Here is a 17779-nt window from a genome sequence, read left to right as displayed (position 1 = left end):
TTCTATACACATTGATCAGTAGGCAGAGAAACAGTGTTCAGTTCAGTTCAGTAAATCTTTATTTCGAAGAATAAAATTCCTCATAAAAACACATTACATAATAAAATTTCATTATATATCATTCCTGAACTTTTAGTAAATAAAAACTTTAAAAAAGAGAGGGTACAATTCATGAAGAGAGTCTTATTATTTACAAAGATAAATTAATTTCTTGTGTTCCTCAATCTTACGGCTACTTTTAAACAGTGTAAGAGGGACGGCTCTCACAAAAGTGAAGGTAAGTGAGTTGAGATCTTGTTGTACAATTAATCAGATAACCCACTGAGGAAACCGTTCAATATCACAGATTATCACTGTTCACTGAAGAAAAAACCCGCTCCACCAATAGAAAACCTTCCCTCAAACAGTACTTCATATTTAGCTACTAGCTAAATTATAAATTACTTATGGTAGTGTGTATGTATACATTGTCATCATAAAAGTGCTGATAGCATAGGATGTCCTTTTAGGACTGGCTATAAACTGCAGGGAGGCAGATTTTTGTATCTCAGTTGCAAAAGTGTTAGTGCTATCTACATTCACATAACTTAGAATAACTCACTTGTAGGCCTCTTGTCTTTCTTTCAGCTCATTCTCCCTCTGCTTTAGGAGAAGGGGGTTGTTAGCTACTGCGGAGGCCAGGGTAGCTGTTCAAGAAAGGAAAAAGAAGAGTTATATTCAGAGAAGTCTTTTATTGAACAAATAAAACATATCATAGGAAAACTATAAAGTTAGAATAAGATGCCTATCAAATGCAAGAAAGAAGATTTGATTCAGGTAATGTTAACCTACCCCTTGTAGAGAAGAGTAAGACTAACAGGCAACACATTTGAAATTGTCCAAGGACCAGTTGTGTTATATTTTCCTTCGATAGGGTGTTCATGTTTAGTTTGGCTACTAGCTTTCTGCCATCTTCATTAAAAAAAGAATCACCAAGGATACCTGTGACTCCTACACCCACTGCACCACCTCCATACAACCCCTTTCACATACTCTTTCCTTACCATACAAGGACAACACATTTGTCAGAGGTATCAATGTACAGATCTCCATACATCAAAAAAGTCTTCAAGTACTTCAACCAGACCATAATATGGAGTTATCAAGAGTTCTGCTCCTAGCACATTGGACTACTGCAACATCAGCTTTGCTAGAATCTGAGAACCCTACTGCCAAGCTACAGACCCAGAGAGTTAAGATAATGCATGAACTCCAACAAATGTTGAGACATCAAGCTCTCCCTGAACATTCTTCACCGGCTTCCAGAGGAATTCAGGATCAAATCCAAGGTTTACAAATCTGATCATCATCCACCCTCCTGATGTATTAATGACTATTGAAGAGCATGAAAAATGTTGACAGATCTATGGCAGTGCAGTAACCCTGACTGTGGAGCACCATCGACCCAGACTTGCCAATTAAACCTAACCACTAATGATTCAGGAACCTGCTCCCCACCCACGGTCTAGGGGAGGATTTCAACTGAAATTCCAATTGAATCCTAACCTATTTTCCACTTTATAGAATTTCATTGTGCCATGTCTTCTGCATTTCTGAGGAAATTGAATGACAAAATGTGGTGATCTGCTGTGCACTCACTCATTTCTCATTGCACCTTTAAAATTATACAATTTCTTTAGGACTGTTCTGTGCTGTTTAGTACATTACAGAGTTCTGAGTTAAGGTTTCTAAAGAGTCGGCGTGAATTGGACGTTGACATGAACCACTGTGGTGGTAAGGAAATAAAATCTTACCATGAAATTCTCTCGGCGCAGAACAGTCTTCCCTTCCACACAAAACCTAGTGCTCTTTAAAAGTACAAAAAGCTTGCAAGGTGCTTCTTTTTGGATTACTATTATGAATATGGTGCAGATGAGATGGGATGCAACAGCCTATGATATGGGTATTTGTACAGTCTATACTATGGGTATTTGTAGAGCCCACTACTAACCCTGGAGGGTATCCCAGCACTAAAAAAGTAGGAGTGGCGTGGGCCAATACTAGATGAATAGCCAGGTATTCAGTTTCTTGTGAAATTCAAAAAAGGAGGAGGCAGCTCTGATGTGGAAGTGTAAGTCATTTCAGGCTTTGATAGCGAGGCAGAAGGCCCAGCCACCAGATCTAGTTCTGCATTTGCAGGGGATGCATGAGCGTAGGAGATTGGTTGAGCGGCGGTGTCCGTCTCTGAACAACCAAGAAAATATGAAGCATTGACTTGTTTCTGCAAATCAGAAGTATGTACACATTAATACCATTCATGTTTCATGTGTTTTAGTCCTCAGTGAAAGTAGTTTGGTAGCTACAAAAGAGAAGACATGATGATTTACGAGTGACAACTTTATAGTTTGCACAGCATGGTTAGCTGTTTAAGACAGAATATATGTTTCACTCCCTTCATTTCAACTACTCTGATCTAAAAAAAATCTGTGCCACTTGTTTTCCACAAGGCATTGCCTTTGGCTTTCACCTGAACCAGCTGAAGGTCTGAATGTTGATCTCACTAACTGTGGGCAGGAGAGAGATCCTGATTTGAGTGTGGCTGAATCCTAGATAAAAGTGGTTCATCCCTAATCCACATCAGAACTGAAGTCAGGGTAAGGCTGACTACCTGGATCCTGTTCTAATAACCATATACCTTCAAACCAATGCCACATCACATGCAACAACTCAGAGAGACAAGGACATTTGCTTTTTCAAGTTCCAAAATGGAACATAAATGACTTTTCAATATGTTATCCTATGGAGGAGTTTCAAACTCTGCCAGCCGTTCAATGTTCCCAGGTGAGCCACGAGACCAGAATGTCCTTCATTCGACAACTTTAAGGGTTTCCTGAGAGACAGTCTGTTGTCATTGTTTTGAAGAACATAATATATTTACAATTGCATTGGTTCTTCTACCACACTGTTTGCCCTTGTACTCCCTTTTGATCAGGCACTCACTTACACCCTCTCACCAATTGGTTTGAAAAGGAGTTTACAATTTAAATTGTTTAGTCTGAAATGACAGGATTAAATTTTTCAATGCAAACGAGTTCACCTGTTCTTCCCAGGAAAATCTGTCACAAGCATCCAAAAAAAAAAAGAATTTGTGGAGTTAAAAACGTTTTACAGCTGCAGCCAATCTCAATACAGGCTTAGATTCAGATTAATCAAATATGGAAACCACAGAAAAAATATTCCCAGATAGTGCAAGGCATAATTCTTCATGGCCTTGGCTGTAGGTTATGATCTAAGTTTAGGGTTTTTCGTTCAAGTTAAATAATGTCTTGATATTTAGAAAAACAAGACAAATTCATATAATGTGATGGGTTTGAAATAGCATATAGAACAAAACGAGAAGTATCTCATAATTAAAATACAACCATTGTCCAATAAGTCCAGCCTTGGACACTTGTTGCATCTCCCCAGAAAATGTATTGTCTTCAACTCAAATCTTCGGGAGGACACACTTGTGTAACAGGCCATTGCATAAGTTTGTTGGAAATATTTTGAAAGTCGGCAAAACTTATCTGTTTTTTTAACTACATCTACTTTTGATATTTTCTATGGCTTTAAAGGTATCTTTTTAGAAATGATACTAGTTAAGGGTTCTTTTTTTTTATTTAACTACCTGGAACACCAGCACCTTCCCGGACTAGAAGACGTCGGTAAGAAGACCCAACAAACCATCTAATACTAGTTATAGAATAACTGGACCCCACTATCAATTCACTGGGGAGATGTAACAAAGAATTTAAAGCTATACGTTAGCAGTCATAGGCAAGTGATGGACTGCAGGGTAGATCATAAAAGATTGATGTGTGCGAATAAGCTATCAACCATGGGGTAAACTCCCACTCAATGCTTATTTACAAATGTATTAAAGAGATAGGAATTACTTCTAAATTACCTTTTGTACTCAAACTCAAAATGTACCATGATTGCCAAAGCTTTGAGTTCAACTTTGGGACTTTTTGAATTAATCTAGTCAAAACTGCTGAAAATTGATTCTTTTGGAGGCAATGACGTGGAACCATTATACTCTAACAATACGTTTTATAACGGACATGGCATCAATCCAGTGTAAAAATGGGATCCTTTGAAACCCTTTCTTTCAAATCCCTGGATCACTTATTATCTTGAGTGCCTTAAAGCAACAACAGCTTCCATCAATCACATTTGTTGATATACTTTTGTCATATTGCTCAAGTAATTGAATTAGGACTGTGAAGCATGAAGTATACTTTAATGCAGCTGTATCCCCTCTGGAGACATCCCTTTGGCTGGCTTTTCCAGAGGTGTCATGCCTAAATGAGATGCATCCTAATGGAAGGCGGCTATTAATTACCTCAAGGGTGGGGTAAAGTGGTTTTGCAAGTGGTGCCAAGTAACCCTCCCATGGGACAGTGTTGAATGTTCATCCTCCAGCTGTGCCTTCTCAAGCTTGACTCTTGCGACTGACCTCCAATTGTGCCTTGTTCTATCCCAAATATCTGGATCTGCACAAGCAGTGGCTAATATTTTTGAGTATACATAAAGTAAGCAAAGAACCAAGAGTGCCCCCCCCGCTTCTCAGATTAGCAGTGAAGAAAATGTATTGTCTTCAACTCAAATCTTCGGGAGGACTTAGGCTGCATGAAGAAATATAGCCAACAAACTTTAGTACACACTTGTGTAACAGGCCATTGCATACATTGGTTGGAAATGTTTTGAAAGTAGTGAAAACCTATCTGTTTTTTTAACTACATCTACTTTTTGATATTTTCTATGGCTTTAAAGGTATCTTTTTAGACATGATACTACCTAAGGGTTCTTTTTTTCCAGAGTTACTATTGTTGTGCCTATATATATTATAACTACATATATTTAAGTTGTGATAGCATTGGCAAAAACAGATAAGCAGGCAAGATAAACTAGAAATTCCAAAAATGAAAAAGTAGTGAGTAAAACATCATGTTTGTGAAGGTGGTGCGATGTTCTAATTCAAGCAGAGTTCTACCTGTCCCTTCAGGGAGCTCCACAGTGATGTACCCCTCGATCCAGCGGTAGCATGGGAAGTGGTAGATCTTTCCTGTAGGAGATTCCACAGTAACTTGACTACAGAACCAGCTGTCCTCAGGGAAAAAGGAAAAGGCCTCTTTGTGAAGGCGGATGAGTTGGATATGACCCAAGTCCTGTGTTTCATGGATGTGGTACACGTCAGTCTGAAAACCAAGAAAAGCAGCAGCATTATTTTACTGTACAATTTTCCTTTTAAATATACCAGCCATCAGGACATGTATCACAATAGCAGTAGCCAAGTTCCTTAGCTGAATGTGGAAAATTAGATCACCTACTGTAGATGTTATATGAAAATCTGGCAGGTATTATTTTGTTACCAAAATATTGCTATGGTGTTGATTGAAATTAAGATTTTTAGCCATGTATTTTTTTAAGGCTCTTAATTAACTGTTATGTTATGCTTCTTTCGAAAACTTTTGTAATGATTTTAATTGGATCATGTGTTTTGTACGAAGTTTCAAGTTTTTAACATTGTGATTTAATGCATTTTAATCCTTTTATTGTGTGAAAATTCATTGGTGCTTTATCTGTGTTTGGCTTTTATGACAAAACTGTATAATAAAGATTTTTGGGGATTGGAGTGCTTTGGAGACCCCAATGGATTTAATGCACTTACGTGTACACTGCTGTGGCATCTGGGGGCATTTTAAAATCAGAATTGCCCTGTAGGCTGGTTTTAAAATAAAACGTTATCAACATGCGACTTTGGAATAAGAAGTACTTCTAACATCCAATATATGTCACCCTAAAGTGTTCCCTAGATGGCCCTTGAATAGGGTGCATTTTTATAGAAAGCAGGTAAAATGTAAAATATGTTTTTTATGCCCAAGTAGGAAAAAACAGCAAAAGTGCTGCTAGCCTCATAGGCTAACATGGGAAGACTTTATTAAACTGTAATAAAGTCTACCTTTTAATAGGAGTTAGCTAGCAACATTATTCAAAGTAACAAAATAATAGTTACAATAAATCCAACAACTTGCCAAGGTCAGATAAAAATAAAATCAATACAATTAGTTGGCAATGTGAAAATGTAATATTTGCTAAACCACAATTATTTTTTTTACCCTGCATGCTATGGTTGGATTAAGAAAAACTGCATGTCAGTGCAAAGTTTGTGGTCATTTCAATACAAAAATGTGCCATATGTTAATAAAAGTAAATACCATGCTTTACAATATATTTGCAACAATGTGCTCCAAAATGCATCATCAGCAACATTCCACACCCTTACCACTTTCCTACTGCATGTGCATATGCATGGCGTGTTTGCTAAATTGTTCTTTGAGTGACGCTTCAACGTTTAACATTTCCTATGACTTCACCAATGTGAAATTGATGGCAACACCCCACTTGGAAAATTGCTCCAGCACTACTGCACCAAAGTGCTCTCCCAGACAAGAAGTAAACCACACGCATTGGAGTGTGTGGTTGGGAAGAATGTTTTCTTAGTTGAGCTGATGTGGAAAGTGCTTTTGTTTCACGTATGAGTGACAAGAGTTACTTTCATCTGGTCTTGAGACACAATGTTGGGAGCATGATGGATGAAAAGTGCTAGAAATAGACACTGAGGTTATAAACCTATTGGCAGATGGTCCTGAAAACCAGCGCTGCAGATTGGTTGAACTTGCGGGTATTCACTGAAAAATCACAGTTCAAAACTAATTTGTGGTTCTGGCTAAAATAGTGGGTTTGAATATATATTGTTTAATCTTACTAAAACATTAGAATGTTTATAAGCAGTTTTGTGTATTGAAATTGTGATTCGTAATATTTTAGGAACATAAGTATTAATGTCAATTGGATTCCAAATTTTCAAGATTTTAGTGTCCAATTCCTTTTTTCAAATTAGGAATTGGAGTCAGAATAGTAAATGTCACCCCTTTAGCGTCCAGCACCTTCCTCAAATTGATTTAGATTGGACGCCCTGCTTTAGGGGGATGCCCTGCTTACTTACCGCCATTTGCCGCTTGTTGCCTCTCACCAGGACTTCTATTGCTGCCCTGCTGGGTCTCACAGCCCAAGGTGGGTACTGTTGCTGTTTGCTCGCGGCTGTGGCCGCCATTGCTAGCGCCGTCATCTTTGCACCAAACATGGGGGGGGGCTACATCTCCCAGAAGACCCAGTGTTGCAGGACCAACGCGCCACAGTTTAGCACCAGGAGGGGCTTAAAAATCTCGGAGGCCTCACGCAGCGAGGGACACCCTGCTTACTTACCGCCATTTGCCGCTTGTTGCCTCTCACCAGGACTCCTATTGCTGCCCTGCTGGGTCTCACAGCCCAAGGTGGGGACTGTTGCTGTTTGCTCGAGGCTGTGGTCGCCATTGCCAGCACCGTCATCTCTTCGTTAAACAAAGGAGTGACTATATCTCCCAGAAGCCCCGGTGGCGCAGGACCAACGTGCCACAGTTTAGCGCCAGGAGGCGCTTAAAAATCTCGGAGGCCACCCCCCTTAATTCTCATTCATTTAACTACCTGGAACACCAGCACCTTCCCGGACTAGAAGACATCGGGAAGAAGCCCGGGGGTTGGGCCTGACATTATCACCCAACGGTCTAGCACTCTATCATCAACCGCTAGGAGGCGGTCAAAGAGCTATTCCCTGATTTTAAGGATCCAGAACATCACAGGGTAGACGGGACTGAGACACTTCAGAAACACTGCTAACCACAAGGTACTAATCATTTTTGCCCAAAAGTGGCCCCTTCTTGTTATATCGAGACTATTATAAAATTACTATTTTTGAGATGAGCAAACGTAAGGCCGTAAGCTTGGTGGTGGGGGTGGGGGGTAAAGGGGACCCTGGATGCTTTTCAAACTAGGGCAGAGTCCCTCTTAACTCACGAAATCCAGCTAACAGAGAAGAGACTCTCCCTTTATTCTTTAATAGAACATAAGAGATCCTCCATGGCCCCCATAGCTAGGTGTACATCCCCTCTTACTGGGATCCCCCTGACCAATCTAACACGATAACCGGTAACACGACAAGGGCTATAACACACACCACCTCATTACCACAGGGGGCGGGTCTATCGCCACAAGTTATTGAGTTTATCGACGCCGATTTGAGCCAGACACAGATTCTCACACAAGAGATGAAGGGCCCCATAGGTCGCATCTCTATGACACCTGACCTGGTAGGGTCAGGGGAAGAGGAGAATGTGACACCCATAAATGTGTCAAGTAAAAGAATTACCCCAAGGGATCGCTGGGAGGTAGTCACCCAATCAAAAAAGGCCTTGCAGGCCAAGGGCACACCAACTATGGCCACCCCTTCAGCTGACCCCAAGGCTCTAGGCACATCATATACCAAAGAAATCCAGACAGAGGGGTGCAGCTAAAGTGAAGGGGGTTAGTGAAGCAGGGGTGCCCGCAATCTCTCCTCAGTGCCATAACTGTAGGGAGGCAGAGATTAATCAGGGAAGGGATAGAGAACTATGGTCCAAGCTGGAAATAATGTTAACTGCCCAGCTTGGGCCCCTGTACGAGAGACTGAATGTGATTGAGGGCAACTTTCCCGGCTACTCGCACAAGGTAGTATTCCATCTTCATCGAAGAGGGGGTTAGGGTCTAATGGGGCAGGGGACGCCGAGATCAGCACATACCCCAATGCAGCCCACAGAAAAGAAAGCCTAGGGGGGGCTAATAAGGAGCGTGATCTGCCCACTGGTAGGAAGGAGTTGGCAAAGAAGGGCCCAACAGAGGAATTAACAATGGTAAGGCTCCAGGACCATCAAGCACCAGGGAAGACAATGGGCAGACAAGGGAGGAGAGGTTAAAGCACAGACCCAACACCTTTGTAGCAACCAGAACCCCTGAGGGTAGACCCGCTATTCCTAATGAAACAGGGACATTAATAGCAGATCATGCACCAAACACCCGGGGTCTCCCTGTACTTGATCTCTCACCGGCTTCAAGCCCCTATACTGTGGTTCTGACAGGGATTACGGCATGTAGCGATGAGAGGGAAGAAACCATGCGCTCCTGATTAATAAGGCAGTCCACTGGCTGGTCAACCATGTAGGTTTCAATATTAAAAATTACAGACATATCCTCATGGCAAGAAGGGTGTCCTAGATCGGAAATAGTAGGAAGAGTTTCCCGGGAGATTGTTTGATTTTATATCTTAGGTACCCAGAGTTGGCAAGGGAACTTCTTGCCAACCAACAGAAGGGGATTTACCAGGAGGAGGGTGTCACAAGTATTAGAATGCTTCCACTGAGTTTCTTTTACAGAGACTTGATGCATTTAAATAATTGTGAAGACCTGAGACGATATCCACCCAAGCTAAATTGGGAGGGTCGGTTAGCCTTGTCAATTAATCGGTATGCGCCACTCCATAGTGTTTCTGCTCTAAGCAAATCAGACTGACTGATTGGGGGGTCATCGCCAGGGCACAGGGTTGCATGGGAGGGCGGGTCTCCTAATGGAGACAAAGGAGGAATAGCCACGTCGAAGGCTGAGGCATCCACACCCTTTAACGGTCGCGGAGTCCATAGCAGGATAGGCTTAGAGACAAACCCCTGCACTTTCCTAGCACCTCTAAGCGTGCATACTGGTCACAGGCTTGAAATCCCACTCGTAGGAGGGCAGGGAAACATTGATATAATTTCCTGGAATATAGCAGGACTGTCCTGCAAACTAAAAAATCATGACTTGCTAGTCTATAAAAGGAGATTTCATAATATTTGTCTGCAGGAAAACGTGGGAGGTAAACTGTAGCGCATTAGCATTGGAAGGTAAATAAAATGTTTTTTGTCCCAGCGAGCGAATCCCCATCAGGGTAAGCCAAGGGGGTCTGATTACTTATGTGGATCTGAGGCTGCAGGGGAGATGGGAGGACCTAGCCTGGGACTCAGATTGTATACAGGGGATACTGTACACGAACAAGGGCCTAAAACGAATTGTTATCAATTTTTATAATGCCGCTACAGGCGGACAGACCCTAGCCAGTCTGGCTGAGTTGGAACACAGGCTGGCAGGAATTGAAGTGCTTGAGGCTCCGAGCACCCAATTGGTGTTATTAGGAGATTTTAATTGCCATTTGTGCCCCCACTTGATTAGTAGCGAGGGGGAATGGTCCTCTTGTCCAGTGGAAGAGGATCATACCAGGGAGGGTAGGGAGTTAAGTAAGCTCCTGGGAATAAATGCCCTCACACACACGATGGATCTGATCAGAGTGGGCGTGGACCATCGGATTCACCCAACTTTTAAAGGCAAGGGAAGGGGCACTGCCATTGATTTCATTTTTGTTCTGAGCACGCTAAAGTGCTGGATCACAAGTTTTAATATGGAACCTAGTGCTTTTAGAGACCATAACCCCTTGGTTTTGACCATATGGGATCCTGATCTGGCTAAGCACCCACGCCGAAAGCAGATCGGTGGTATAATTTCAGTCACCGACTAAGGAAGGAGACTGAGATGGTCTAACATTAACTGTGAAATGTTTTATAGGGCGTTACTCACGGAGAATGACCAGAAGGTCTGGAAGTGTCTAGACCCAATAGTAGTAGCACTCCCGCAATGGTATTCCATTGCCAACTGTGATTGGGCTGACAAAGTGGATGTTGAGGTTGAACTGATTTTTAAAAACATCTTGAAGCTACTTCCCTCCTGTTCTGATCCCAAGGTGCGAAAGCCTTTTATTTAGGATTGAATTCTCCCCTACCTTCACCTTTTCAGGACTACTCAACCCCCTCTGGATCAGTCACTGACTCATTACACGTTCGACCTGACATTCGAGCCACTAACAGTCTGAAGCATGCACATTTTACACTGCTAGAAGACCTAAATCTGCACCTAGAGGACAGCAAATGAAAATAGACAGTACATGACCTTTTGCCTATACATCTTTCTCAGTTAGTAAGATCCCCCACTCATAAAAAAGGTCATCTACTTGATGGAATCTTTACTATACCCTTATAGCCCACAATAGCGGCCTCTACCGGCTATTAAAGGCCCGCTCCAGCATTAAAGGCCTGAGGCGAAGGCTCAGGCCTTCGGCTCAGAAACAAGAAACATTGAAACAAAGAAACATTGGAATGTTGGAGCTCCGGGCTTATACCAGCCATTATAAGGAGCTACTCCATTGTTTTCAATGGAGCTCCCAACATTCCAATGTTCTAAAAATAATTACTATATGTCAGAAAAAGCTATCTTCCCTTTGTGTTGATCATTTCTTTTTCCCTCTCAACAATGGGAAATATTCCCCCTGTAGATGGGCAGCAGAAGGCCACAAGACAATGGTCTAAACTAGATTAGAGCATTGGAATGTTGAGAGCTCCACTGAAGACAATGAAGTTCCAGAGATCTGTATTGACTGGTAAAGACCCTCTCAACTGAGTGTTCTAAACTCCACAAGCTTGCACTAGCAATCCATTCTACTGTTAAAAGCGCATTTAGCTCAACAGTCTTACCAAGGTGAAGAGCTGAGCAGTTGCATTATGTACAGTTTTGTGAAAAGCCTCAACAAGTTTCTTTACATTTCTTTGGACATTTTTCCATTGATGAATAGGTAAAGAAAACACCTGGGGTACAAAGAGAGATAGCTGGAAAATGTCACCAACCCTTTGCTGCACATAAACTGGATGTACTTGAAGAGCAAAGGGCTGAAAACAAGACTAGAACTAGGGTCAGCTCCTCCGCTAAGGTGGAGGAGAGCCCCCACTGCCTTGCAGCAATAAAAAAAAGGAACAAATAAAATGATAATAACATAATGGTATTATTATTTGATGTTGTTCTCCTGCTGTGGTAGCTTTGTTTGATGGGCAGGACTGCAGAGCAGGGGAGTAGTGGTAGATCCCTCCTAAGTGTGCTTTGTGATTGGTCATGGGTGCCTGGTTGTGCCTGAAATTCAAAATGGAGCACAGCAGGAGCAGAGACGCGGGACCTGGCAGCAAGGTAAGGGTATTTTGTTTATTTACTTTGTGCCCATGCCCCCACCCCAGCCCACCCAGCCACCAGTGAGCTGTGTCGGCTGCCACTGACCAGAACAGAAACAGAATTGGCTACTTAAATTTTCAGAAACTGGTTGGTAGAAAATCGGCATGCACCAGACTTTGAGATGAAATCATTGCTTGAACTATGCAGCCTTCCGAGTCATTTTTATGCAGAGGTAAGAAATGCTAAGGGTGAATATAATCAAAGCCTAATATCAATAAGGGCTGAACTAATAGACACATTTATTTTCCTTTGTTTAGCAGACCAGTTAATATCACACAGGATGCTGTGTTTGCCCCCACTTACAATGTGCTAGTAGCAATTTTACAAACACAACGTAGAATATCAGTGTAAGAAAATAATGTATATGAGTACAGGACTTGTCATTGATAAAACACTGTGGTATCTTGAACTGTGATGAACCTATTTCACTGCAGTACAAATAATATTTTGATGCCCACCTACACCTTGTGAGACGTGACAGGGATGGATTACAGGAGTTGCCTAAAAGTACTTTCACCCTCCAAGTAGATGAAAAAAACCAGGAGTATGCAACCTTAACTTTTAATGACCAAAAATCCACAATGAAATGAAATCTCATTGTAACAAATTATTTTTGCTGGTTATCCTGCTTTGAAAAGTTCCTTCTTCCCCAAAGGTATTAGTGTGCATATTTAACTCCTAAATTTGTAACTTGTTCTTTCATGATTTAAGTACTGTCATTGTAGCACAAAGCGCAAGGTTGTGTTAATAGGGTGATAAATAATGTTTTCTCACAAACATAGCGGTGTGTTGGTTTTATGTTTATTCGCCCTGTCTGTATACATTTTCGTACCACTGTTCAACTCCTTAATGTTCAAGTACAATTGTGAATTGTCTGTTTTTATTCCTGTTATGGCCTGTTTATTATAAAGTGTGGTTAGGATTAAAAATAGGTATCTCATAAAAAGTAGTTTTTAATTCCCCTTTAGTACTATATTTGTTTTTAAAATGTAAGAGGAAATTACTTCATCATGTGGGCTACAGCTGTCGCAATATTCCCTGACTGATAATTTAAGTAAACAAGGACAGAAAAGGCAATATTAAAATACATGTTTCTGATTTTACTTTAATTTCCGTTTAGTTTCTATTTGCATGCATTGGCTGAAATCTAACATGTGTTGGATAGGCAGGCTTTTTTGACAGGGAAAGTTGGCGGCAAGATTCACAACACATTTGTAATTAATATTTGAAGCATAATTAGAAATGTGTCGCTTCTCTCAAATTTTGCCTAACAAATACATAATTATGTTTTCAAAATGAATCTGACACTTTAACAAGCCTCGTTATCGCTCTACAATGTGAGCCTCACTTACCTCGTGTAAATTAAAACTGGTGCGCTTTCTAGCTTCCGAAGTCAAACAACATGGGGGTGGGCCTTACTTAATTTACAAAATGTCCACTTCACATGGAGCGCATGCGCAGAAAAAAAGACCTATTCCTGTCAATGAAAATCGAAAACACCTTTTTTTTTGCCCAGTAATCTAAATGTGAATATTAGAATACCTGTCATCCTTATTAGGTCAAGTGAAGACCGGAAAGTAATTTCAAACAATGTTAAATATGTCCTCTACAGTACCTTCAAGCAGCAGAGTCAGAGTGCAACATTCCTCATAATGGCAATGGCCATTGTCTGGCAGAAACTATGGTAGCTTTGTGGAAACGTATTGAGTTTATTTAATTGCCCATGGTAGTAGTATTCCTCCTTGTTCATTTTAGATTAAAATTAATTACTTGTATGATCTATGCCTCTTAAAATGTGAGCCATTTACTGCATGTGCACCGTGTGAATACTGAGCTGCAACTGTATTTTTCTGGGATTATTTGGAAAGGCCTTGGGCGTTTCCCAAACACATTGCAGGTGTTGCCTAATATGGGCCAATGCTGTAATAGCCTTAGAGCCTTCTGTAGCTGACTCTATCGGCCATTAAAGGCCCTCTCCTTTGTTAAAGGCCCGCGCCATCGGCTCTGGCCTTTAACCCTGGAGCAGGCCTTTAATGGCTGTTTGAGCCAGCTACATCGGGTTCTAATGCTATATACAACTAGCTAGAAAAAGCCCCTATTTAAATCCATACCCAAGAGGAATGATGATGTCTCTACATCATTTACAACCTTCAATGACTGGGTAACAACTCACTAGACAAGTTAATTCCCCCCAGACAGAGCAAAAAATCCAGGCCTCAAAGAAAAGCCTCATGGTTCTCAGTAGAATCAGTGGAACTAAAAAACCTCCTGCAAAGAAAAAGTTAAAAAATGAAAAAATAGCTACAAAGAGAAATGCAAACTGACTTACAAAAAGGTGCTAAAAAAGTATCAACATGCCATCAGGAAAGCCGGGATGGATGACCTGTCCCTGATAATTGATAGTTCCTCCAATTCCTCAAAGGAACTTTATAAAATGCCAACTCACTCCTGAAACTCAGAGCCAGAGCTTCAGGTCCCCCCTCAGAAGCTCGCTGCAACTATTTCCGCTAATTACGTTCGCACAAACGTTAACCTTATTTACGATCACCTAGCTGTGACTTTGGATCTCAATGGCAAGATGTGCAATAACATCCCTGATATCAGGAGCAAGGGAGAACTAAATGCATTTTCTCAGGTCAGCATTTCAGAAATCGCCAACATAGCCAAAATCATAAAATCAAGCCCCTCAATGCGCAGGTTTGCTGCCCAAGATGCCAGGCAGAAGACGCGGACATACTGCAGATGCCGTGGACCTGCCCACACCTTAGGTGGTTCTGGTCTGAGATTGCACTTATAATAGGAAAGATAACAGGAAACTCTAGCGGGGACACAGCGGAGCGTTGTATAATGGGATAATGCCATCATCCTAAGTCACAGAAGGTGCAGGTCAGATTCGATGACCTAGCTCTACTTATAGAGAAGCGCTCCATCACTATGAGGTGGAAATCGGCCCTTCCCCAAACAGGAATATCGTACGGCTGCAGAAAACACCGATCTCCATGGAATGGGATCTGATGCTGGAGGCACTCAAGACAATTGAACCCCCTATACCATACCACACACAGGGCCTACGCCCCTCATCCATTGCGAGGTTGGCATTGGCGGCCCCACCCACCGCTGGAACTGGGAAGTTGGGCCACACCCCTCTATGTGGGACTCCAACACAGTGAATACCGGTGGACAGGATCAAGTTGTGGGCGGTCCAATGTTCAGGGCTGTGCCTACTGTGTAACTGGTCAATTACAGCTGCGGGCGTCCACCGGAAAAGCGGGTAGTGGAGCTCCCGATAACGCGGCTAATCAGGAATGGGTTCCCAAGGATCGGCTCCCCATGATGCAGCCCCCGCTCCAATACTTCTAAAAGCGGGTCAGTTCCAACCCAGGCGCAATCGTGAGGCAATATCGCCGGGCAAGACTTTTGCTGATATCCCGGCGTTGCCGCGTCCGGTTGGAATGACGGCCACAGCGGCAGACGCTCCCGACCTTCCAATGTCAGGAGTTGGCTCAATCAGCTGTTTAAGTGGGGTTTAAGCACCACGCTTGGTTGTTGAATGCGGGGCTTCAATGGAGCAGAAGCACTGAGTAGCCATACTCCCAGCCCTACTCTTTTTGATAGTCTTTAATCCTTCTAAAAGTAATCACAGTGGAAGAGGTGGTTGCAGCTACAGGAAAATCTGCTGCTTATAAAGCCCCTGGCCCTGACTGGGTACCAGTTGACATTTTTAAGGGCGCAATCGATTTATGGGCCCCAGTCCTCACAAATGTTTTTAAGGCTGCTGTTCGCAGGATTACCCCTCAAACTTAGACTGATTCCATTATTGTCCCCATAGATAAAAAAGGAGACAAGGGACTCTAGATGCTACCACCCCATACCTCAGTGGCAGGGAAGAGGTGTGGCGCTGCGGCTAGGGCGACTGACTCTGGAATCTGGGGATCACGGTTCAATCCCCGGGGCCGGCTGTAGGTTAGCCTAGCACCATGTGACTCTGGGCAATAGCTTGCTTAATCTCCCCGACGGCGCCTAGAGACCCTTACGGGTGATTTTGCGCTTTACAAATGTGGAATATTATTATTATTATTATCCCTCCTGGACTCCTCAGCCAAAATTCTGGGGAGAATTATTTTAGATTAACTAGATGATTGGATGGTGGATAATCATTTGCTGACAGGTGTTTAATATGGTTTCAGGAAGGATATAGGGACCATGGAACAATGTATAAATCTCCATCACATAGTCAGCTAATATATACTTTTGCGAAACAGCATTTATCTCTGTTTCGCTGATCTCTCCAGCACCTTTAATCTAGTAATCACTCAACACTTTGGAAAAGTTTGATCAATATGGGTGCTCCCCTGGGCATTCTCACTTATCTTTCTCTGATGTACTCTTCAATGACCTCACATGTAAGATTCGAGCTGGAGTGAGAATGTACATTGAGATTCAGAATTAGAAGAGGGATAGGACCAGGGTGAGTTGTAGCTCCCACCCTCTTCTCCCTCTATATGAATAGGATTGGTAAGGAGCTACAGAAGTTAGATGTGGCGCACCCAAAATTGGACATCATTGTACCCTGGTGCTCCTATACGCCAACGATGCAGTGTTAATATCAAAAACCGCAAATGGTTTACAAAAATTAATTGTTTTATCAGTTCTATGAAGCACAAAGATCTTAAATTAAATTTGGCTAAATCTTAGACCATGGATGCAGAAGAGGTAGACCTAAAAAGAAATCACTCTTTGTTAGAGAACATAAATTATCATATGTAAAGAATTTCTCCTATTTAAGAGTATTGTTTTCAAGCTCCGGTAGTTGGATTCCCCACTTAGAACTAGTAAAGTCACAATTAGTTAGATCGACTGAGGCTTTGTTTGGGTTCACAAACAAAGTTGGCAATAAACCCATTTGAGAGATGTTTCATCTTTATAGGAGCAAATGTATACCTTCAGCAATTTAAGAAGCAATCCTCTGGGGGGAAAAGAAGCAAAATATTTTGCAAATACAGGAGAACTTATTTTTGGCCAAGCTCTTTGCTGTACCACATACAACTCCTTCCCTTATGACTCACAGGGAACTAGGGGGCATATTATCAAGAAAGGGCAATACATTATCGCCGCTTTTATCAGCAGGAAACTGCAGCTAAAGCACCGATAATGGGTTTGATAATATGCCCTTGTGAATTCCCATAGAAGCCCAAGTTAACACCAGAACCTGGGCTTCTATGGGAATTCACAAGGGCATATTATCAAGCCCATTATCGCATCTTTAGCGGCAGTTTCCTGCCGTTAAAATTGGCGATAATGTATCGCCCTTTCTTGATTATATGGCCCTAGGTGTAATGTATGTGGGAGATTTTGACCTGAATGTGATCACTGGTTGGCATAACATCTGGAGTAAACCAGGATGTACTCAACGACCAACTAAGATTTCAGTAGCTAACTACTTGGAAGGGCTGCTACAATGAGGATGGTAGGCCTAACTTGTGATCGACACAGATATTCAGAAAAGAATGCATCTTACTAGGTTTCATTTGGGCATTGCCCATCCCCTTGTAGCAAACCAAACAAGCTTATGCAATGCAATAGGTCTCGCATTTACAAGAGTTTGAGCTACTGGCATTGTAAATGCCAACAGCTTAAACCCTAGCAAATGTGAGATCTATGGCATTGCAAATATGTGTTGTTGTTGTTAAAGCCCCTATGCCACACTTTCACGTGCATGAAGGCCGTGCCTCTTTCTTTAAAAAAGTTGTGTCTAACAAAA

The 17779-nt window shown here is 42.0% G+C and overlaps 1 protein-coding gene across 1 annotated transcript in view; it reads right to left on the bottom strand.

The window, feature by feature from the left end:
• The window catches only part of LOC147678110 (hydroperoxide isomerase ALOXE3-like), a 147176-nt gene that overhangs the window by 125756 nt on the left and 3641 nt on the right, over positions 1 to 17779 (bottom strand). The window contains exons 2-3 of the mRNA XM_086945971.1: positions 5018 to 5222; positions 602 to 686 (exon numbers count right to left, since the gene is read on the bottom strand). Of these exons, the coding sequence (XP_086802097.1) occupies positions 602 to 686; positions 5018 to 5222 (290 nt within the window). The remainder of the gene's footprint in view (positions 1 to 601; positions 687 to 5017; positions 5223 to 17779) is intronic.

Source organism: Lissotriton vulgaris, chromosome 12, assembly GCF_964263255.1.
Source record: "Lissotriton vulgaris chromosome 12, aLisVul1.2, whole genome shotgun sequence".
Classification (NCBI taxonomy): domain Eukaryota; kingdom Metazoa; phylum Chordata; class Amphibia; order Caudata; family Salamandridae; genus Lissotriton; species Lissotriton vulgaris.
This window is presented reverse-complemented; position numbering and strand designations above follow the sequence as displayed.